At 38.5% G+C, this 23,578-nt stretch overlaps 2 protein-coding genes across 3 annotated transcripts in view; one reads left to right on the forward strand and one right to left on the reverse strand.

Moving 5' to 3' along the window:
- Positions 1–23,578, reverse strand: part of LOC120535132 (astrotactin-2-like) — a 2,291,264-nt gene that overhangs the window by 534,062 nt on the left and 1,733,624 nt on the right. The gene's annotated exons all lie outside the window — the stretch shown is intronic.
- trim32 (tripartite motif containing 32) lies at positions 15,703–22,979 on the forward strand. The gene is made up of 2 exons (XM_039762743.1): positions 15,703–15,824; positions 19,625–22,979. The coding sequence occupies exon 2, from the start codon at positions 19,632–19,634 to the stop codon at positions 21,594–21,596; it is 1,965 nt and encodes a 654-aa protein (XP_039618677.1). The 5' UTR covers positions 15,703–15,824; positions 19,625–19,631; the 3' UTR covers positions 21,597–22,979.

Below are 23,578 nucleotides of genomic sequence, written 5' to 3' on the forward strand. Positions count from 1 at the left end.
ATGGGAGTTCTGAAACATGAAAGTACACCTTATGACAGAGACTTAGGAGTTATAGTGGATTTATCTCTGTCTAAATGGAAACATTCTACAGAAGCAATCAGGAAGGCTGATAGGTTGTTAGGTTATACAGCACAATGTGTGGGGTAAAAACCAAGGAAGGTTATGCTTAAGTTGTATAAAGCACTAGTGAGGTCTTCTCTGGAGTAATGTGTTCAGTTTTGGTCGCCATGTTATTAAAAAAATTTTAACAGCACTAGAGAAAGTTCAGAGAAGAGAAACTACACTGATTCTGGGACTGAGAGGTACGAGTTATGATTAGAGACTGAAGGAGCTGAACCTTTGCAGTTTAACCAAACTGAGATTAAGAGGGAACATGGCTGAAGTAGATACAGCAGATTTTTTTAACTTTACGATGAGTCATTATCTCAAGAACTCCAGTGGGAATCAAGGGGAAGTTCATTTAGGACTGAAGCCATGAAGCCATGTGGGAATCTAGAACAAACTATCCATGCATGTAGTTAAAACAGAAAACTTGTCAACCTTTAGGAAATATCTGGATGAGATATTGGGACAGCTTAGATATTGGCTAAACAAAAAAGCTTAATGAACTCAATGGTTTCCTATAATTTGTCAATTATTTTAATGTTTTGAGTGTTTAAAAAGTATCACAGTATATCTCAGTTGTTACTTCAAAATAAATTCTGCTACGGGAACACCTGGTGACAGGTGGAAACTTGTTAGGACAAATTTCGCACCAATATAACAAAGTTTTTTTTTCCCATGCGAGAACCATGCATACTGTACATGGAACAAATTGTCAAGTAGTGTGGTTGGAGAATAAGATGCTAGGGACCTTCAAATCCTGACCTGATTTTATTTTGGACAACCTAGGTGAATAGGATGGACAAGATTGTTGTGTTGAATGGTCTATTATCATCACAGCTTTTCTAAGATTCTAAGGTTCTAAAAATAAGGATCAAGAAGAGATGTTTAATCATTTGAGTAGCCCCACATTAGATTTGGAAATGAAAAACACAATAATGTGATCGAGCATCAAGCTAGGGTCAAGAAACCATGCAAAAGCACACCAAAACTGAACATCAAGCCCAAGTACACACAACAAAATTTACCCAACAGAATTTACCCAATACTAGAATAGACTGAATGCCAAAGACTTAAATCGAGTGACAAAAAGATGTACAGCAATGATATTCGATCACATAACTATCAAAAAATGCTGTCTCCATAAACAATTACCATATATACTTGCGTATAAGTCGGGTCTTGAAACCCGAAAAATCGATCATAAAATCAGACCCAGATTTACATGCCTGCTCAAAAATGCGACACTTAATTATTATTTATTTTATCTTTTTGCCTCCTCCGATCTTGCATCAGTTTCTCAGACACATCGAATTTTGTTGCAGCAGCGCAGTTACCGTTTTTTTCACCACTTCAACAACATTTAATATAAAACCAGCTTCATATTTTCTTCTGAACAAACGCTTATTTGCAGATAAGGGATGCTCTTACAATAAAAGGTGTATGAGGGTGTGAGATACAAAAAAGAGTGCAAACATCGCTTTCGGAATAGTTCAGGTATTACCGTGTGGTCACGTAGGCACAATAGAGAGAGAGAGAGGTTAGGAGCACACGCTGATACAGTGCATTGCCACACCCACATAGAAAAAAAAGGCAGTGTGCTCCGTGGTTACTCTTTCAGGTGGGCGTTAGCATATCATAATCTCCTGTACCAATAGAGTGAGTTTTCTGCATTCAACTTATACGACCGACATTATAAAATACCAGAAATTATACTGTAATTTTTTCACTTAAGAAACATAGCAAAAGTTAGACCTCTTATATCATTGAAAGATGCTGAGAAATTAATTCACGCTTTTGTTTTCAGTCGACTAGATTACTGTAACGCACTCCTCTCAGGACTACCCAAAAAAGACATAAATCATTTGCAACGAGTGTAGAGTGCAGCTGCTAGAATCCTAACTGGGAAAAGAAAATCCAAACACATTTCTCCAGTTTTGATGTCACTACACTGGTTGCCTGTGTCTTTCAGGATTGACTTTAAATAATCTCGCTCCATCTTATAAATTGGAATGTCTGACACCTTATATTCCAAATCGTAACCTTAGATCCTCAAATGAGTGTCTCCTTATAATTCCAAAAGCTAAACTTAAAAGAAGTGGTGAAGCAGCCTTCTGCTGTTATGCACCCAAAATCTGGAATAGCCTGCCAATAGGAATTCGCCAGGCTGATACGGTGGATCACTTTAAAAAACTGCTGAAAACACATTACTTTAACATGGCCTTCTCATAACTTCACTTTAACTTAATCCTGATACTCTGTATGTTCAATTCATCATAATAACTATTCATGGTGGCTCTAAAATCCGTACTGACCCCAACTCTCTCTTCTGTTTCTTTTTCCGGCCTGCGCCACCACCACCTACTCAAAGCATCATGATGCTCCAACATTGATGGACTGAAAGCCAGAAGTCTACGTGACTATCATCATCAAGTCCTTCCATGAGAACCCTAAATACAAAGAGGACTGTTTGATTTATGTTAGGTAGATTGCCCAGAGGGGAATGGGTGGTCTCATGGTCTGGAATCCCTACAGATTTTATTTTTTTTCTCCGGCCGTCTGGAGTTTTTTTTTTTGTTTTTTCTGTCCACCCTGGCCATCTGACCTTACTTATTCTATGTTAATTAATGTTGACTTATTTTTATTTTTTACTGTGTTTTCTATTCTCCATTTTGTAAAGCACTTTGAGCTACATTTTTTTTGTATGAAAATTTGCTATATAAATAAATGTTGTTGTTGTTGTTGTAAAATCAAGTCCCAACTTATCCATGTGATAACTTATCCGCAAGTATATATGGTATACACTACCACAGAAAAAAACACAAAAACCTAACCAACATGGCACAGAGGTGACGTCAAGGTTTTAATGACACAATAAAGAAAAACTAAAGGATAAAAAATATGCATCAAAAATACCTAAACAACAAAAAAATTCATTTTGTTTTCATCACAGGGTTTTTGATTCATCACACCCTGAAATTATAGACAATAAGCCTTACTTCCAGACCCTAAACAATGCCCATTTCAATAAACTTAAACAGCAAACACAAATAATTTAAGGCTAAAAAAAATGCAATTAAATGACCTAAATAGTAAATGAAAAGATAAATATAATAAACTAAAATATGTAAATACTGTATAATAAAATGAAATGTACGGTGGTGAGCATAGACCCAGCAGCTTGGTGCTCTTCCTTTCTCTGCTTGTTTGTAGTTTTGCGTATGTGTTGCTGTTCGTCATAATGACATTCTGCTGGCTGAATAACGTCCACACCTGGCATGATCTCCCAAAAATAGGACAATGCAGCAAGTAAATTGTTACAGCTGAGTTTCTCCAGGTGTTGGGGCTCCCCGTGGATTACCATCCCCTCACGTTCGAGACAGAGGCAGTGCAGGAACAAGAGGCAGGGCCGACTATGCGGGCGAGGCAATGGAGGCGGCCACACAAGTCGGCTCTTCCTAGCATTTTTGTCACCGACGCAAGATCCCTCGCAAATAAGATGGATGAATAGAACCTACAGATTGTACCAAATAAAATCTTTAAGGACAGTTACATTCTGCTAATTACAGAGACCTGGCTTCATTCACTTACTCCGGATACAGCTGTCAAGTTAGCAGGCCGCACAATACAACAGCAGGAGAGGGCTGGAAACTCCGATAAAGGGGGAGGGGATAGATTGCTGCATTTTTTTGACTACGCATACAGTTTGAACGTAAAAGCATTGTTCGAACTCTGTGTCATATTTCTCTCGAATTTAGCGTTCAAACTCTGGAAAGTTTGAATATTCTGTAGGCCTCCCTTGTGCCGCCAAAACAGCCATGACCCATCAAGGCAAGGCAAGGACTTCACAAGACCTATGAACGTGACCTGTGGTATCACACGTCAAGATATTAACAGCAGATCCTTAAAGTCTTGTAAGTTGCGATGTGGGGCCTCTGTGAAACAGACCTGTTTTTATAAGCACATTCCCCAGATGCTTGATCAGATTAAGATCTGGGGAATGTGGAGGCCAAGTCAACACCTTGAACACTCTATCATGTCCCTCAAACCATTTCATAGCATTTTTTTCAGTGTGGCAGGGCACATTATTCTGCTGAAAGAGGAAACAACCATAAGGGAATACCGATGCCCTGATATATGTGGTCTGCAATGATCAATGTAACTTCCACATGAAGGCCAGGACCAAAGAAACATTACTTAGAGCATCATACTGCCTCTGCCGGCATCAAAATTTGGCCCTTGTCATGTTGCACAGATCCTTACGCTTGCCTTTTTTTTCCTGCTTCTAACATAACGCCTTCAAGAACTGACTGTTCACTTGCTGCCTGATATATCCCAATCATTAACGAGATAATCAGGGGGTTTTAATGGCGTGTACAAAGCCATGTATATTACTAATATTTTATTGATACATTTTATTTATAAAGCACCTTTCCCATGCTCAAGTCACTTATTGTATGCAAAGTGACATTATATTTGTATTAATTTGTTATTTTTCATAATTTGTGATATATTTGGTATATCTTTTTACTAAACAAAATGAAAACACTTGTTACAGGAGTAAATTTTAGAAGGAAAAGGGACAGGCAAATATTTCCATACACTGTAGAATTACAAGAATAAATGTGCATAAAAATGTCTTAAGGCCCAATACTTTGAGCTACAGAGACATCTTGTGGTAAAGGTGGATAATGAAAAAAACAGAAATACCCACTGTATTTCATAAGGTATATTTCTTTAAATTAATGTATGACGAAATAAAAATCGAATAATAAAATCAATATTTATTTTTTTACACTCACTACTTTTTCTTCTTCTTCTTCTTCATCTTTTTTCACTTCAATGTGGGACTGATGTGCTTGATCAGCCTTCTCCCAACAGCATGGTCCTAATCACCAGTCAGCCCCTTTTCCTTCAGAAATTCTTTTACTTTATCCATTCACCTCTGCTTTGGCCTACCTCTCTTTTTCTTCCCCAGGACTTCCATTTCTAGCCCAAATGATATTTATTGATATTTTTGTTTGTTTGCTTGTTAGTGTTTGGATTTCATTAATGCAGGAGGTAAGTTTCTCAAAAGCACTGTAACACTATGAACATCCTAATTCTATCTTAAGATCAATTGTTAATTTACAAGGGTTCTTTGAAACGGTAACACTTTAGGTTTAGGTACTGCAATAATGAATCAATTACTTATTTATTCTTATGTACCAAGACCTATACATGACAAGATGGTGAAAATCCAAAATTAAAATAAGATACTAAGTTCAAGAATCATAAGTTGACAAGAATTGTGCAATGAGTCATTAGGTGACTTATTCTCAGGTAATGATTCAGTAATTTACAAATTAAATGAACGAGAATACCGTGACTTGACGTGAAAGAACTAGTGAATGACTTGGTGCATTCAATATGTCAAAAACAATGCATGTATGATTATGTAATAAGACATTAACAAAGGCTCTTTTGGTCTTTATAATCTTTATCAAAGCATCAGTAGATTGGTTATTCATCTGCAGTTTGGCATACTGACATGTGGTAAAATGACTTGTTAGTATCAAGGACTACCCTCAAAAATCATCATAACTTAAGTAGCGTGTTAAATCCTTTCAGATTTATGCCAGTTGCCAAGTATTTTTTAAACTGGTTTTCATCAGCTGTAGCAAGTGTGGATGTCTACCCCCAGATCATCATTAATACAAGGTAAAGACTTCTTAAGTTAAAAGCTTGTTCTTGACAAATTTTGATGACAGTTAGGGTTTAAGACTTGCCAGCTGCTTGGGGCTTTAATGTTTGGTTAGCATCTTGGTCTGATTTATTAAATGTTTAACAACTTAACTGTTCAGACCTCTGTTCATTAGAAGACGGATTGCTCGATCAGACCCTAAAAGCACAATTGTTTCAAAAGGCTGTAGCCACTGAAAGTGTGGCTTCATTTGTTTTGCATGGTATACTGTAAGTACAAACAAACAGTATTAGGCTAATTCAAAAACTTTTTGACTGAGAAGATATGAAGTATATTGTCCATAATGTCCATCATTATTTGGTCATAAACTTTGTTGCAAACTTTGGCACTTTTTTGTAACTAATGAACACTCGGGCTCAACTCAAATGGCTAACTCTCTTTATCCCTATTATATGTTTTACTAGGGGCTTCACCTCTTCACATCGCTGCCGCTCGCATATGTGGATTTCTCTTTCACCAAACAACAAATCTTTAAATTCTTCATTGGGAAGAAACACTACTTTTCTCCAATGGTAACACAAATTAGACGATCTACAATTCTCCGATTTAAAGTTTAAATCTGAACAATACATTCAATCTCTTTTTGCTGTTCCATTATTTCACCGAGTAATAATTTCCGTTTGTTTGCGCTTATACGATCTTTACTATCATTTTTTTAGAGACTTTCGAATTTTAGTACTTTGGTTACCTCTAACCTGCTCTGCATGTGTATTGCGCCAACGTTTTTGAGTTCTTTACGACGTTCTACTTTGTCATCTACTCTTTGCCATTTATTTCCAGCCCCGGGCATGGTTAAATCTTTTAGCACAAAGTCTTGCGGGACGTGAAAGTATCTCTCTGAAAAAGTCACGTCTCATCCCAGGATTTTTTGTATTATAACAGAGAAACTAGCATTATGAATGTCTTAAAGTTTAACAAGCTACACAAACCCTTTATGGTGGTCTTTCAAATGCTAGGATGCACCACACTTAGCTTTACAGAGCCTCTCTTTACTCTGAATGTCACTCCTTCTTTATGTTCTTCAGATGCAAGTTTGTAATTTTACTTTTGTTGTGGTCTGTTATTATGAACCCTGACAATATGAAGAATAAAAAAAAAATCACAAAGGCTGTAGTAGTTCTGAATGGCTCAGCATACACTTTACAACATGGGTATTTCTTAAACTGCATGTTTTATATGCCTATTATATATTATATATTATTATTATTATTCAATTTCATTATCCAGTGCTTGCTGGGATAAGGCACCAGATATCATGGATAGGTAGGTAAAGAAAATGGATGGATGGATGGATGGATGGATAATTTGTGAAACCAGATAAAATTATAGAAATCTGTATCTAACTTTTTAAATCTGGCTTTTTTTATAAAATGAAACTTCTGTCAAGCAAATGACTTTGTTACTGTGTTATTATCACATTTCTATTTACTATATTATATATTTTCTGTATATATACAATATATCTATCTTGTGTCATGCATTCACGTCAGAGGGTCACCTTCCCAGCTCCTCAAAGGTAAGCCCTGCCACCCAGGGACACCAGGGGGTATGATCGTTAACCACCTTGTGTCCTTTTCCACCCACAGTTCAGAGATGCAGTCCAGTGATGGCAAGAAACCCCACCCTTTCCAGTCCAGGAGCTATAAAATGTGGGCCCTCCTGGAAGATGGTGGCTAACTTGGAAAACTACCCACCAATGGGAAGGAAGTGCAACAACCAGCCTGACAATCCTAACTAGGAAATTTAATATTTAATAGCTGAAGACTTTATTGATTTTGTGCATTTGTTATTTTGTTCCTGAATAAAAACAATAAATGGGGAGACTCGATTGGTACCACAACATTTTGCCTGAGGTCCTGTGCTTACCAGTGGTTGACATAAATATATAAAAGTATTGTGAGTATGGGGATGGAGGGTGTTTCTTTGTCCAGCTGGAAGTCCGTAATGGAAGGACTATGCAGATGGAGGCATCACCTGACTAGGCACATTACAATCCTCATCTCAGTGAGGATAAAAGAATAATGGATGAAGTGGGCAAACATGGATGTCAGAGGCTAACAGCCTTAGATTAGAGTTACAGCTAACAGATTAGGGTTAAGGTTAGGGTCAGACAGGTAAGATAGGTGGCAGTATTCCTCTAGGCTGATCCAAGTTAGAACTTCTACTGTGTCACATGGGAGTTGGAGTACAGAAGAGCAACCCTGTCTGGGACCTTCGGTGCCGAGGTGAGGGGGACTGCCCTGGTTAATGTGTGACCCAGAAGTGCTCTGGATAAACGCTGCTGTGATACCAGAAACATTCCAAGGTCCAGCTTAAAAGAAGCCCACTGCATCGCTTCGAGGGGTCAGAACTGGGAGGCAGTGGGCAACAATCACTTGGAGAAAGGAAAGAGAGAGGAAATCGCTAATTTAATATATCTTTGTGTTGATTTTGGCTGGTACTCGACTTAAAACATGTTGTCAACAATAAAACCCTTTATAACAAAGACCAGAGTTTTGGTTTGGGGCTCAGTGGTACCCCATTGAGGTTGCACTCTCTTTCTCTTTCTCTCCCCTCTCTCTCTCTCTATATATATATATATATATATATATATATATATATATATATATATATATAGTATATATTGTGAGAGTTCTGAACTCTTTCAGACCCTCCACAACACGACGACACACAGAAACATGCAGAAACATGATTGCCTCTTTAGAGACCCTCCCTAATGGGATGACACGCAGAAGCGCAACTGCTGCGTCTGTTGAGGGTTGCTTCTCCGAACCGTTGCCGAGGCAACTGCAGGTTTGCAGCGCCACAGAAACAATTACTGTACAAGCTGACCGCTGCCATGCGCAAAACGCTGGTCACCCAATTAGTGATGCAGGAAACATTATAACAATGACTGGGTCCCGACCCTGCCTGTTTGCTGTGTCTGTGTATAGTAGAATGGTAGATCCCACTACAATAAATAACCTTGCTGTTCCTGTTTCAAGTGGAATAAAAGCTGGTTTTGTTAAAATACTGAGACTCAGCCTCACCTTTGGGGGGTGCAAGACACCGACTCACGTGCCAATCTTCTTATATAATACGCTACCGTGGCCGTTCATTTGTCCACCCAGGATTTAAAATCACGGTTCTCAAACCGTTTGAACTATTGACCTGAAACTTGATACACATATACTATGTGACGTCTGCTATTCGCTTTCGGGGACCTCAAAGGTTATTCCTCTTTTCATTTTTATTTTTATTATATTGTAGAATCAACTCTCGGCAGCAGCCAGCAGGGCGGTCATGCAGCATATGCATAATTTAATTACATTAAATTTAAAGTTGACATTTTGTGTTTTTTTCCCACTGTGTGCCTATTTTTCTTCTCTGTACCCTAATAACCTTTCATATGACACTCAGACGGTGGGCTGCGACTCACCTTTTCATGGCAACTTTGATATTTAATAACTTTTTTATTTCGGGCACTGTGTGACTTTGTCAACTAGAGCTTTCGCGTTTCTTCAACACGTTATGCCACTCAATCAACTTCCTTTTGTTGTTTATACCAGGGGATGTCGAACTCCGGGTCTGGAGGGCCGCAGTGGCTGCAGGTTTTCATTCTAACCCTTTTCCTAATCAGTGACCAGTTTTCACTGCTAATTAACTTCTTTTCCCTTCATTTTAATAGCCCTGTTTTTAAGGATGCAGTCCTCTGAATTGATTCTCTTCTTCTTTAAATGACAGTCAAACAGAAAAGAGATGTGAAATAAGCCAACAGACCACCAGCTAAACTGGGATTTCAACCTCCAGCCAATTTCATTCCAACCAATTTCACTCTTAATAAGAAGCTAATTCTTGCTATTAATTAAACCCGTTATTTAATTCCATAGCTTGTTGCTTCTCTCATTCTGCCACAGCAGACATTTCCAAAACATCTTCTAAGAACACTGTCAAGATGTTTTACTGACCTGAGAGATCAACCTTACCAAGACCTCCAACTTTATTTATTTTCAGATATTGTGTGATGTGCACAGGTGAGCTGGTTGTGAGGTGGCTTGTTTTGTGTCTCATTATGGTTTGGCTGCTAATTAAAGAAAAAGAGACAACTAAGGGCCCTGAGTCAAGTTTATTAAAACTAAGGCAAAAGAAGTTAATAAGGAGAAAAAAACAGGTCACTAATGAAGAAGATGGTTAGAATGAAAACCTGCCACCACTGCGGCCCTCCAGGACTGGAGTTCGACACCCATGGTTTATACCACTGTTTAAAAACCAACAAATAATACTTGGTATTCACTGAAATTCTTCTATTTCCCCCTGTGCTTTTGCTATTGCCTTTTCACAGAACGCTGAGCTTAAGGGCTATTTATGTTGATTTGCATATTCAAAGAGGCATAATTCTGGGAGGAGTTGGGTGGGGCAGCAAGCGCGTGCATGTGCATTACTTTTCACGCTGACCGAGACTTATGGAGAGGAAAAACGTGGAAGTTGGCGTTCCCACAAATTTATGCATCTGGATTTTATTGTGCATAAGCATATTTCCGCTTTTGTCCGTACGCCATGTTTTAGTGTGAATTCTACATACACCGTTATGCATGAGGACCCAGATGTCTTTATTATGTCCCCCTGTTTGCTTCGCTCGCCAGCCCCCCTGCCATTGCGATACACACTAGCCTCTTTGCGTTTCTGCCACTTGCGTATGGGGATGTGGTTGTACAATTTAAACAGATTGTTATTTTAATGAGAATTGTTACATATGCATAATAGAACGAGTAATTAAATAGTAAAACATAATAATTTGAAAGTAAATTATGTTTCATGTTGTGTTAAGAGTTATTCGTTGTAATACAATTTAATTCTGTATGGCTTTGAAATTAACATGCAAATACTTTTAAACTTAAACTTTTACTATAAAACTTCATTTAAAACAATTTTTTGAATTTAATTTTCATCAATATCGCATTGAATTTTGATTCTAGTTTGGACTTTCATTGTGACAAAGCAACATCTATATATATATAATTCACTAAGGGCTTGCAAGACTCTGAGCGCAAGCAAGATAGAGCCCCGCCTGCCAACTCTAAGACCATGGGATACGCTCGACAGAGCCCCGCCCGCAAACTCTAACCCTCCTACCGCGTCATGGGATACGCACGACAGAGCCACTGTAACCGTTCAGCGTCGCTCTCGAGGCACGCAACAACTCACCAAAGACAGCCTCAGTCGCTTTCGTCTGTGCAAAAGTCCACATGCACCTCTGAGCCACGTTAACATTACACCGCAAGCAAGACAGACAGCCATGATCGCCAACTCACAGAGCCCTGCCCGCCAACTCTAACTAAGGGCAAGCAAGACAGAGAGCCATGCCCACCAACTCTAAGACTATGGGATACGCACGCATTTAGTGTATAAATGGATATACGTAATTGTATGTAAATGATTTGCCAAAATCTGTTGTATGTAAATGATACTGTTTAAAACATTATTGTTTTTTCATCAGAAAACCCGGTTTCCACGTCTACCTGTATTACAGTAATCCCTCCTCGATCGCGGGGGTTGCGTTCCAGACCCCCCGCGATAGGTGAAAATCCGCGAAGTAGAAACCATATGTTTGTCTGGTTATTTTTATATATTTTAAGCCCTTATAAACTCTCCCACCCTGTTAACATTATTAGAGCCCTCTAGACATGAAATAACACCCTTTAGTCAAACGTTTAAACTGTGCTCCATGACAAGACAGAGATGGCAGTTCTTTCTCACAATTAAAAGAAAGCAAACATATCTTATCTTCAAAGGAGCGCCGTCATAAAGGAGCGCCGTCAGGAGCAGAGAATGTCAGAGAGCGCTCGCAAAGAAAAGCAAACAATCAAAAAATCAATACGTGCTTTTAAGTATACAGAAGCACCGCGATAAAGCGGCATTTTGTAGAGGAGCGTCCGTGTCCTCTGTGCAAACAGCCCCTCTGCTCACACTCCGTCAGGCAGAGAGAGTGAGAAAGATAGAGAGAAGCAAACAAGCACCGCGCGGGAAGCATATCTTATAGCATTGAGGAGTTTTAGTTAATATGTAATACATGCTCTGATTGGGTAGCTTCTAAGCCAACTGCCAATAGCATCCCTTGTATGAAATCAACTGGGCAATCAAACTGAGGAAGCATGTAACCTAAATTAAAAGACCCATTGTCCACAGAAAGCGGCGAACCAGCGAAAAATCTGTGATATATATTTAGATGTGCTTACATTTAAAATCCGCGATGGAGTGAAGCCGCGAATGTCAAAGCGCGATATAGCGAGGGATTACTGTAGTTTAAATATCACTTTTACCACTCGCAATAGGGCGGACGCGCTGACTTATCGTGTCGACTGGGCAACACAGTGAATGTGGCGTCTATCTATATATGTCTATGTTTTCCGTAGCCTGCTACAGGAAGGTACTCTCTCGACCATTGGCATTGGATTCGCTCCTTGCTATTTTCGTTATACTGCGACGATGGTTTCCTAAGCCTTTGTTATACTGAATTCCTTTCGTATGCTAAGGCGGCCTTCGGCTAGTATTAAATAAAACATCTTTTTTCGATTGTTTGGCTCTGAGATTTGTTAATTGTCTTTGCAAAAGCTATTCCAATGGGAAACTGTTAACGTTTTAATGGCATAGCAACATTTCTTTTGTTGTGTAATGTTATCCGCGGAAGATGTACAACATTATCTTTCTTGGATACATCCTTGTTTCTACAGTAATTTGTGTAGTGGAAGACCAGATGGTGTTAACGGTTGTAGATACGGGATATTGTAAGCTGATGTTTTCATGCTCCGCATGATCACCACCAACTGTTTCAGCATAGTCTACTGATATGCATTTAACCAATTTGCCGTGTAACCGATGGTGATTTTTGCTGTTATTTCGTTTGACTTCATCATTTCTCGGTGCTAGGATTGCCTGTGCACTTATTTTTTCTATTGATAACCCTTCGTGATAAAATTATTCAATAAGATTTGGACATAATATGTCTTCTTTAATTTTTGCTTCAAGTGAGGAAAACATTAAAATTTATAACAGCTGAGAGTGCAGAAACTGCGTCTGTCAAAAGCATTCACACGAATGAGAGGTGAGATTACCGTGTGCTTGGTTGAAAATAGTTGACAGGAGGGCGTGACTTGAAAAAATCTCATGGCCAAGGTCTCATCTCGCGGGACTTTAAAAAACCTTCAAAAAGTCTTGTCGTGTCACGGGATTTTTTTTTTATATAACTAGCTGAAATACCCAGCGTTGCCCGGGAGGAAAATAAAGTTTTTTTTGGGTTTTTTTAATTGTTTGAGAAAAATATAATTTAAAAAAACACAACTTTAAAAATAAAAATAAATTAACAAACAATGAAGACTCACTAATGTGTTTGTCTTGTGGTCTTGGTCTTATATGTATGTTATCATCCAGTTGACGCTCAGAACCAGCCACTCTATTTAATTTCAAAAGCAACAGGGGAGCGGTGCTGCTCAAATATAAAGAATGCTGGCAGTCACCTCCAGTTCGCTCCAGCTGTTCGGACGTGATGCTGGAACATGCATACATTTACACACTGACGTTTATATATATAGTTAGAGAGATATGAAAAACCATAGCATTGTAAGAGGGCGTACTTTGTTTTCCACATGACTGTATGCAATGAAAAGTCAAGCTAAATGTCACCTTTTATTGGATTAAAAAGATTTGTTAGATTGCCTGAAGAAGTGGCCTCATCTGCCTCAAAAGCTTGCATATTGTAATCTTTTTAGTTAGCCAATATAAGGTGTTATTCTGTTTGACTTTTCATTGCATTCATAATGGCTAACACGGTACAACACCCTAGTACTACATGAGTGTATATAAATTGTGATGCGTGAGCCACTGTCTTGCACCTTAAAGAAGAGGCTGAATCTAAAGGCTTTAGGAAATCCAGCTTTATTTTTCAATCCAAAGAAGAACATGAAGGTTACTTATTCAAATGGGTACTAACACTTCCCTACACAAAGACACAGCAAACAAGCAGGGATGGGGCCAGGCCAGCAGCTGGGTTATAAAGTTCCCTCCATCACCCATTGGGCAAAAAACGTGTTACACAGGGAGGCTGAAAACTTGCAATTGCCTCCATGGCGCTGTGAACCTTCAGCTGCCTTGGCGATGGACAAGCAGGCCTCAACAGACACGTCAATTACATTTCAGCGTACAGCCTTGATGGGGATGGTCTCAAAAGAGCTCAGAAGCCTCACTATATATATATATATATATATATATATATATATATATATATATATATATATATATATATATATATATATATATATATATATATATATATATATATATATATATATATGTACACAGAGTACATAGATGTTTATATATTTTGTAGTATTATATTTGTATTAACCCTGCAATGAACTGGCATCATGTCTAAGTGTTGTTCCTGCCTTGCATCTGAAGCATGCTGGGATTGGCTCCAGCTACCCTGTGACCCTGCTCTAGATAAGCAAGTTTGGAATATGAATAGATATTTGTATTTACACATTTAACAAATATACTTAGTTGTAAAATGTTAAATTATATTTACATTAAAGCAATGCATAATCAATTTAAACTACTAGCTTACAACCAAAACATAATACTATATCAAAGGGTAAAATAGTCCATCCATCCATTTTCTAACCCGCTGAATCCAAACATAGGGTCACGGGAGCCAATCCCAGCCAACACAGGTCACAACGCAGGAACCAATCCCAGGCAGGGGGCCAACCCACCACAGGACACACACAAACACACCTAACCTGCATGTCTTTGGATTGTGGGAGGAAACCGGAGCACCCGGAGGACACGGGGAGAACATGCAAACCACGCAGGGAGGACCTGGGAAGCGAACCCGGGTCTCTTAACTGCGAAGCAGCAGCGCTACCACTGCGCCGGGGTAAAATAGTGATAATTGTAAATTTTATCACATAAAAGTTTCATAAATGGTGGAAAAATGTCGGGGTTTGTCCCAATTTCCAGCTTCGCCAATGGCAGCAAAACGCTAGAGTCGTCCCTGGTTATTATGGTTCAAAGATTAATATAATGGATAGTATATATACAAACGATCATTAATTTAATCCTTTCACATGTCAGAGGTGCCTCGTCTTCATCATCGAAATGCAAAATCAACCGGGAATAGGACGACAACTCATCGCGGTATTTAAAATTATCAGAAGTATTAGGTAAGGTTTCAGATGATTATATGACCTAAATGAAATTACTCATCATGTTTAATACACTTATTCTGTAGCGTTTATTTTGCTCAGCAGAAGACGCTTTTCTCAACATAGAAGTAGCGGCTGTCTTGAAGTCGGGCAAGATCATCTGAAGCGCGTTTGCCCGTGCTGTTTCGTCACGCCGTTTCTACAGCAACCAGAAAAGCTCAGTTACTAAGTGGCCAGGAAAGAGAGTCGAAGAAAAAACACAAGCAAAACAAACGGCATAAGCATTTTCAATAATGAAAAGCAAAATACTGTATAAAAAATTGGAATTATGTATATTATTTAGAGTCTGAAAAGTGTTTTCTGTTTTATAAGCGATCGCGTAATCAACATTCAACATTATTTGTAGTACAATTTTAACTCTTACATTAGGAAGAAAAAAATTATGTCATGGAAAACATCGTTAAATGTTTAAAAAAAAACATTATTTGTATACCACCACAAGAACGGACATAACGGATCCTTTCACCCGTTTGCCTCCGTACGTTAGATTATTTCAAAACTCAATTTCCCAGTCAGCTTTGCGGCAGAACCCGAACGAGAAAAAAACACACTTCCGTTTAAGTGACGCTATTTCGTCCAATTGTTTCATAGAGCAATAAACTGAAAACGAGTTTAGCCAATAAGATGTAGAAGAAGGCGGGCACAATACAGCAGCTTACCTCACGTCGTTGCAGCCTACAGCTATAGGTTTTCGAGAAGCGGTGGTTGAACGGGTTACTCAGCATTACGATCAAACTGAGGTACGTTTTACGTAGGATACACCTACTAGGACATACATTCATGGTTATTTTTTAATGAAAGCTAAAAAAAAATAATATTTTTCAGTAGTTACTCCTATACGTGCATACTGCATTTCTTGTAGCAGGTAGTCAAAATGTATAAGGCCGCAGGCAGCGACCTGATTAAATGTTTTAAGAAAATTTAGGTCCGTATTTGCATATGTTAATCTAAGAGGTGGTGTGTGCAGGGAAGCGTTTCTGAAAAGCGTCGCTGGATCCTAGTTATTGGTAGGCTACTGTTCGGCAGAAAATTTCTTTATTTTTATCCCATATGAATATTTTATTTGTATTTGCTGTTTTACTTCAAGTACTGTATGGAAATTCTGCACGAGAAGCGTCATCACTATCTAGTTTGCAAAGCTGCGTCCAAATTCCAGAAGTTATCGGAGCCCACCCTAGTAAAAACATCCGCCCATTTGACAGCTCTGCCTCTTCGGCACAGGATAGTGGGGAGGCAGCGCAAATTTTAATACGATGTTGATAGAAGTCAGTTAGTATTGGAAATGGTGTTGTCAGTACTGTGGTGCAGTTCAGGGTTAAAAATGTCATCAGATTTACTGCCTTTGTGTTGGTTGTATGCTCTCCCCGTATTTTCCTGAAGATACTTTGTTTTTTATTGCTCCTGCATTCCAAAAACGTGTAGCTAAAATTAAACTTTAAATCGCAGTTTTCCCATCAGTGATGTTGTCATTGCTGGTCACTTCGTCAACAGTTGTTTCCCACCTTCATTGAGTGCAGCTTGGATTGGCACATGCTCCCCAGGGCCCTGATGTATAAAATCTTGCTAAAATTCCATAATGGAGTATGTTCCAATGCTTGAAAGGCAAAGACGGCATGCACGCACATAAAAAATAAATAAATCTGATTTATAGAACTATACATATGCCACATGGCAGGCACACCAAGTTCCTTTTGCAATTTAAAGTAAACTTTGTCATCACAACCATATATTTAGTATACAAAGAGACAAAATAATGAAGTTCAGGGCTCACAGTGTACACATAGTGCAAATAAGACAAGACAGTGTGTGCAAACAGAGAAAAACTATACAGCATACTGTTTTAAGAGGCAGTATGCCAATAAAGTTAATGGCCTCAATTACTCTGAGACCCATTTAAACGCAAGTTCTGCAGATCAGTGAAGTGACTTAACATTTGACCTGATAGATGTAGTGAATTGTGCATAAACTGAAGCAACAGATTGTGAAGTAAAAGGTTAGAATAGGGTGGAAGATCATGGGGGCCTGTATTGTGTTGTGTGAGTAGTCTGACAGCCTTGGTGAAAAATGCTATTACGGTACATAACCTAACAGATCTTGTTGGAGCATCTTTTTCCAGATGGCAAAGGAATGACAAATCCGTGAGAAGGATCCTATGCAGCGCAGCAGGCCATTCGAACACAGTTTTTGGAGAACATGTTTTCCAGAAAAGGGAGAGGCACCCCCAATAATATTCTTTACTGACTGTACTATTCTCTGCAGTCGAACCTGCTGTAGTTTCCGTACCAGGCTGTGATGTAGCTGGTCAGAACACTCTTAATGGTGCCTTTGTAAAATGTGGTGAGAATGGGAGGTAGGAGGCTTGCTAATTTTAGTCACCTCAAAAAGTGTAGTCTTTGCTTGGCCTGTTTAGTTAATAGTACTAGGTTGTTGTACCATGTTAGCCATTATGAATGTAGTTACATCTTGCCTGATTGAAGGGGCCTGAGTTGCCTCAAAAGCTTGCATATTGTAATCTTTTTAGTTAGCCAATAAAAGGTGTCATTTTGCTTGACATCTCACTACCTTTTTAGTTAAAAAAGTGGTATTATTAGTCCATATGAGGTCCTCGGTAACGTGCACACTGAAGAACTTGCCGTTCTTTACTGAAATCTTCATAGAGGAGCCATTGATGCAGACTGGGATTTGGTCAGGGCGTATTTTTTTTTTTTCCTGAAGTCAACAATCAGTCTTATTAATTTTGAAGGATAGATGTTTGTCTCTACACCGAGTGGCCAGGTGTTTCACCTCCTCTCTGTATGCTGACTTGTAATCCCTGCTTATTATATCTCTGACCAACTTAAAACCAAGCATACGTTCACAAGTTTTTATTGACCCCCCCGTCACCTCCCTCTGGTAACCTTGTATGACTTCTAAAAACATTTTTTGAATATTCATGATTTAATCATCATATCTATTTGACCATGTTCCTAAGTGACACCTTTCCTACAAACCTTGGTAGAACACCGACAATAAAACCTCAGTGAAAGTGAACTTGAGGTGTTACTGACATGGGTGGTGTGTAAGGAGAGGCCACAATGGACGCACTGTGTTACTAAAATAAGCCTCAAAGGATTTTTTTTTTTTCAGTTTTTTTTTTTTTGAGGCCACAGTTAATCTAAATGTGTTAGTAATCAACAAATTTGCCACACGGGGATGCAGATTTAGCACTGCCGCCTTGTAGTTAGGCGCTCCAGGGTTGCACCCAAGCTGCTTCCTGAGTGGAGTTTGCACGTGGGTTTACCTTGGTTTCCTCCCACAGTCCCAAGACATGCAGGTTAGTTGAACTGGCGATGCTAAATCGTTTTCTGATGTGTGTGTGTGTTCAGCCCAACAAAGGACTGGCTCCCTGTATACAGTAGCTTAAGAGAGGCTATTTCCCTTTGTATATTTTGCATTCAAAATTTCCCTCTTTTACATGCCTGACAGCCTCTCCTGTCTGAAAAACAGACCTAACGTGGTCAGCATGACAATCTAAAACAGCAGCAGAGGTTCTGCCAGCATGTGCCTCCTGTACAGACAGTGGCGTGACGATCTGAGCAGATCTCTGTCACATGTTTTGTAGTCATACGTTTTCTTGTTAAAATAAAAATGTGTTTATTTTGCCACAGTTTCAATCTGTGGACAAGCAAACTTAAAAAATCAACATTTTCTGTGATTTAATTATCATTAACAGCATTTATGTACTTTTATGCCATTTGGAAGTTTTCAATGTGTTCATGTATGTGAGACTTATTTCATATTGTACATTTATATTACAGATAGTTTGCCATATTTGACAAGGCATGTGTTGAGACTCTAAAAATACAATTTTTGTGTGGTTCGGCTTGTAAGACAGAATTTTTTTACCTTGTAGGCCAGAAAATTATTGTGAACCTTGAAACTTGCTTCTTGCTTTAACCTGCCATTTGCGTTACTCTCTAAAAGATCTAATGGTGCCACTGCTAGTTATGTTGTACAGCACATCCTTTATATAGACAAATTAGGCAGGTCACACACTAAATGCACTACCATTAAGCATATGCATTACGCGTTATTACCATCACTGAAGGCAGTTGTATTGAGAAAGCATGTCAGTTAACTGTGATATGATTATTTCAGAAACATCGGGAATGTCACTGACTTGCCATTGAAATACACACTTGAGCAAGGTTTACTGTTTACTTCATTGGCCCGCCACCTGGAGTCGCTAAAATGCCAACACTAAATAAGTCTGTGTAGCTCTTATGGATGGGTAGAATTTGCTATTACCAATCTAGTTGTCACAGCAAGTTTGTGTTTTATAAATTCTTATTTTTGCATAAGAAGTGGCTTACACTTGTTACAGAGTGTTAGCACATTTTATATATAAGGCTCCAGGACTCTGAACTGTGTAATTAGGTTAGAACATAGGGGAAAACAAATTACAATGTGTGTTACAGAGCCACTTACACGTGTCATGCTTGTTTTGAAATTCAAAAATTAGAAACAATTTTTACTAATTTACTATAACTCTCTTCTTTAGGTGTTTAATGACAAAAATGGCTACTGCATCAAGTTTGGACCCGGATGTGGTCAGAGAAGTTCTGGAATGCCCTATTTGCATGGAAACCTTTAATCAGGAACAGCTTCGTCCAAAGCTGCTTCAGTGTGGTCACACAGTTTGCAGACAGTGTTTGGAAAAATTGCTTGCTAGTACCATCAATGGTGTTCGCTGCCCTTTTTGCAGCAAAGTTTCCAGAATGAGTAGCATTTCTCAGCTTGCAGACAATTTAACAGTCCTTAAAATAATTGATTCGGCAAGTTCAAGTACAGCAATGTGCTTAATGTGTAGAATGTGCAAGAACAGGTTGCCCAGACAGTATTGCCTGACGTGCAGCATTGTTTTGTGCGATTCCTGCAAGGGTGAGAGGCATCAGCAGCTGGGACACAGCATCATTTCCATCCAGACTGCAGCTGAACAGAGGAGAAAAGATGTTGGGACAAAACTGACTGCTCTACGTGAAAAAATGGAAAATGTACAAAAAATGAAAAGTTCACTGGAGGGAATATCGAAAAATTTGAGACTAAAATACAAGTCAGTTCAGCAAGACTACACGCAAGCTGAGCTGCGAATTCACGAAGAGCTCGTGAAATCCCGTAAAGCCTTTGCTAACTCTTTGTCAGAGGTTGAGAAACTGAACAGTCAAATCCTGGAGGAGCACACCTACCTTTTAAACATTGCTGAAGTGCAGATTGTTTCTCGGTGTGATTACTTAACAATGAAAATCAAGCAGTCGGATATAGCCCTGCTAGAAGAATCAATTGAGGAAGAGGAGGAAATGGAGTTGAAAAGCCATATGCCTGCTCTGCTGAAACTTCAAGAACCAGACTTTATCAAAGCAGAACTCTTGGAACCACTGGAAGTGGGTCAAGTCACCACCAAGCCATATACTGTGAATACTGAAGACATCTTGCATGAAGTACCAGGAACTCATCTTGATCAGTTGTATCGAGATGTAGACATGGTGCCAGATGAAGCTGTGACTGTGTCTGCATCTCCAAGCATGAAACCAAAACTTGTTGAACCAGTACTAGCAGCATCTCAACAGTGCCAGTTTATTAAAAAAATGGGCTGTAAAGGCAACCTGCCTGGGATGTTTAATCTTCCCATCAGTTTATGTGTTACAGCACAAGGAGAAGTGCTAGTAGCTGACCGTGGGAATTACAGAATTCAAATATTTAACAGGAAAGGATTTCAGAAGGAAATCCGACGTAGTCCTAGCAGCATTGACAATTTTGTCTTAAGCTTTCTGGGAGCGGATCTTCCAAATTTAATCCCACTCTCAGTAGCCATAAACAATCAGGGACTAATTGGTGTGACAGACAACTACGACAATTCAGTCAAAGTGTACACTGCCGATGGGCACTGCGTGACATGCCACAAAAATCAGTTAATTAAGCCTTGGGGCATTGCCGCCATGCCATCGGGACAATTTGTGGTTACTGATGTGGAGGGAGGCAAACTATGGTGTCTGGCCGTGGATCGGCACGTTGGAGTTGTGAACTATAGCAGGCTATGTTCTGCAGTTCGTCCAAAATTTGTGACTTGTGATTCTAGTGGAACTGTTTATTTTACTCAGGGTCTTGGGCTGAATATTGAAAACCGACATAATGAGCATCACCTCGAAGGTGGCTTCTCCATTGGCTCTGTTGGAACCGATGGCCAGCTTGGCAAGCAACTGAGCCATTTTTTTTCTGGAAATGAGGACTTCCGTTGCATTGCTGGTATGTGTGTTGATTCCAGAGGAGACCTGTTGGTTGCAGACAGTAGTCGGAAGGAGGTGTTGCACTTTCCCAAAGAAGGTGGTTTTAGCGTATTAATACGGGAAGGATTAACATGCCCCGTGGGAGTTGCCATAACTCCAAAGGGGCAACTGTTGGTGTTAGACTGCTGGGACCACTGCCTGAAAGTATACAATTATCACACACGACGACTGTCATCCACAAGCAGCTAGATGCTGTCATACATGGTCAAATTAGCCAGAAGAGGGAACAACAGTGAAATAATGCAGTCAGTGCATGGAGAGCAATAAATGGTCTAGTCTGCTATTCTTTTATCATTGATGAAAATTGCACACCCCTCAATGAGGATCATTCATGGGGCACTTATTTTACTTTTTATTTTTTTTTTATTTTATTAATATGTAATGAATATGTACTGAATCACTTTGCACATAGTCTTTGGGAAGACTACTGGAAATTGTAAAATATTTTTTTTTTAATAAAAGGGTTTAGTAGAGTTTATCTGCTATAAGTGAAAATTAGTCAAGCACTATATCTTAGTTATTTGGTAACTGGGCCCTGGATTTAATTTACAATCAGAAATGCTCAAATAAATCAAGAATAGATTTTGAATTATAAAAAATAATCCAACTAATTCATTACTTTTCTCTATGAATGAATCACTTTTTAAAAAATATATGTATGGTGATAAGTATGCTTTATTTCCCTAAAATGTGAAAACACTTCTGAACTCTGGACTGTCTTTGAACTTTTAGAGGAACTAACTGGAAAGGATGGCCTTCTTCTTGGCATGTGCACTAGTCGTGAATGGGGCAAACTACATTAAAATATTCCTCCACGAAAAGCCAGAGTACTCCTGCTTTTAAAGCTGGGTCTAATTATTTTCAGGTATTACTTTTATGAACAGAATTTCATGTCCTTTGCAAAGTGCTAAGAAAAGTTGGGAAAAGTTTGCTTTAAATAATGGCAAGCTTACTGTTTGTTAATTGTAAAATGTACGCCAAAGTAGCAAGCACTTTATTTCACAGGCAGATCCAGAGAAGCCTGTATAATCATGTTATGACTATGATTAATTTGAAATCACAAGAGAAAAAAAAAGAACATATACATTAATAATGACTCTAGTATAAAAAGGAAATGACATATTTAAGAAATACTGTGATTTAAACCCTCAGAAGTGTCAGGAGTATCTCTGATTTCCTGGCAGTAGCAAAACTTTCTCTGTTCATAATCAGTGTTTGCATGCGGTGACTTATGAAGAAATATTTTGCTTATGAACTGAAATGTATACCGTGTTTTTAATCTCCTGAAGAGCATTAAGCTGTTTCTGTAAAATCCATACATTTGTTCTGTTAGTTTTAAAAATTATTGCAATGTGTCTTCTTTCTTTCATTGTTATTTGCAATGTGTCTTATTTCTTTAATTGCTGTTATGTGTGTTGATCTACTCACTAACTCTTAAAATTATTGTTTTACTTGATTGTGTAATTCCTTTGATCCTGACTGTTTTCCTCTGTACAAGATAAGTTTACACATTGTTTGTACTGTTTGATACCTTTCAGTGGAATAAATGACATTCAATAATCCTTACTTCCACATTCTTAATTCTTGCTGCTTTATTTTAAATTGCTTTCAGAACAAAAGCAGATGTAATCACATATGTAGGACTTAAAAGTTTTCTGTTAATATGCTGGATACATGGTGTATGGCCGATTTAGATTAATAAAAATATTCAATGGCCATTACTGCTTTTTATTAAAGCAGCAACAAGCACATTTAAAAAAAATAATAATAATTTTGGATTTTGTTTAGGAAATATTTCATTAATTTTGTTGTGTGAAAGTATTCTTGTAATTACTATTGGTATATAAGCAGGGTTAACTGGTTATGAGAAAAATACTTTATGGATAAGGCAGGGGAAAACTTAAGTGCAAAAAAACAAGGCGTTAAAGAAATATTCCTACCAACAGTCATTTTTTTATGTTACTAACCCAATGTATTTTGTTCTGGTGCCAGAGAACATTTCTAATCTCCTGTTTGCAAGCAGAATGGAGAGAGTTTATGCGTAACAGTAGTCGGTAGAGGCCAGTGCTGTACAACAGCAAGTGATGGGAAAACCATCCATGGGGGAAAAAAAAAACCAAAAAGAATCTCATACTACTTACAATCCAGATTTCTGTTATCCAGTTGTTTGT

The sequence above is a fragment of the Polypterus senegalus genome, chromosome 9, assembly GCF_016835505.1.
Source record: "Polypterus senegalus isolate Bchr_013 chromosome 9, ASM1683550v1, whole genome shotgun sequence".
NCBI classification, from domain to species: domain Eukaryota; kingdom Metazoa; phylum Chordata; class Cladistia; order Polypteriformes; family Polypteridae; genus Polypterus; species Polypterus senegalus.

Excerpts from the sequence above, each read along its gene's own strand:
- trim32 (XM_039762743.1), top strand. The coding sequence starts at position 19,632 with ATGACAAAAATGGCTACTGCATCAAGTTTGGACCCGGATGTGGTCAGA.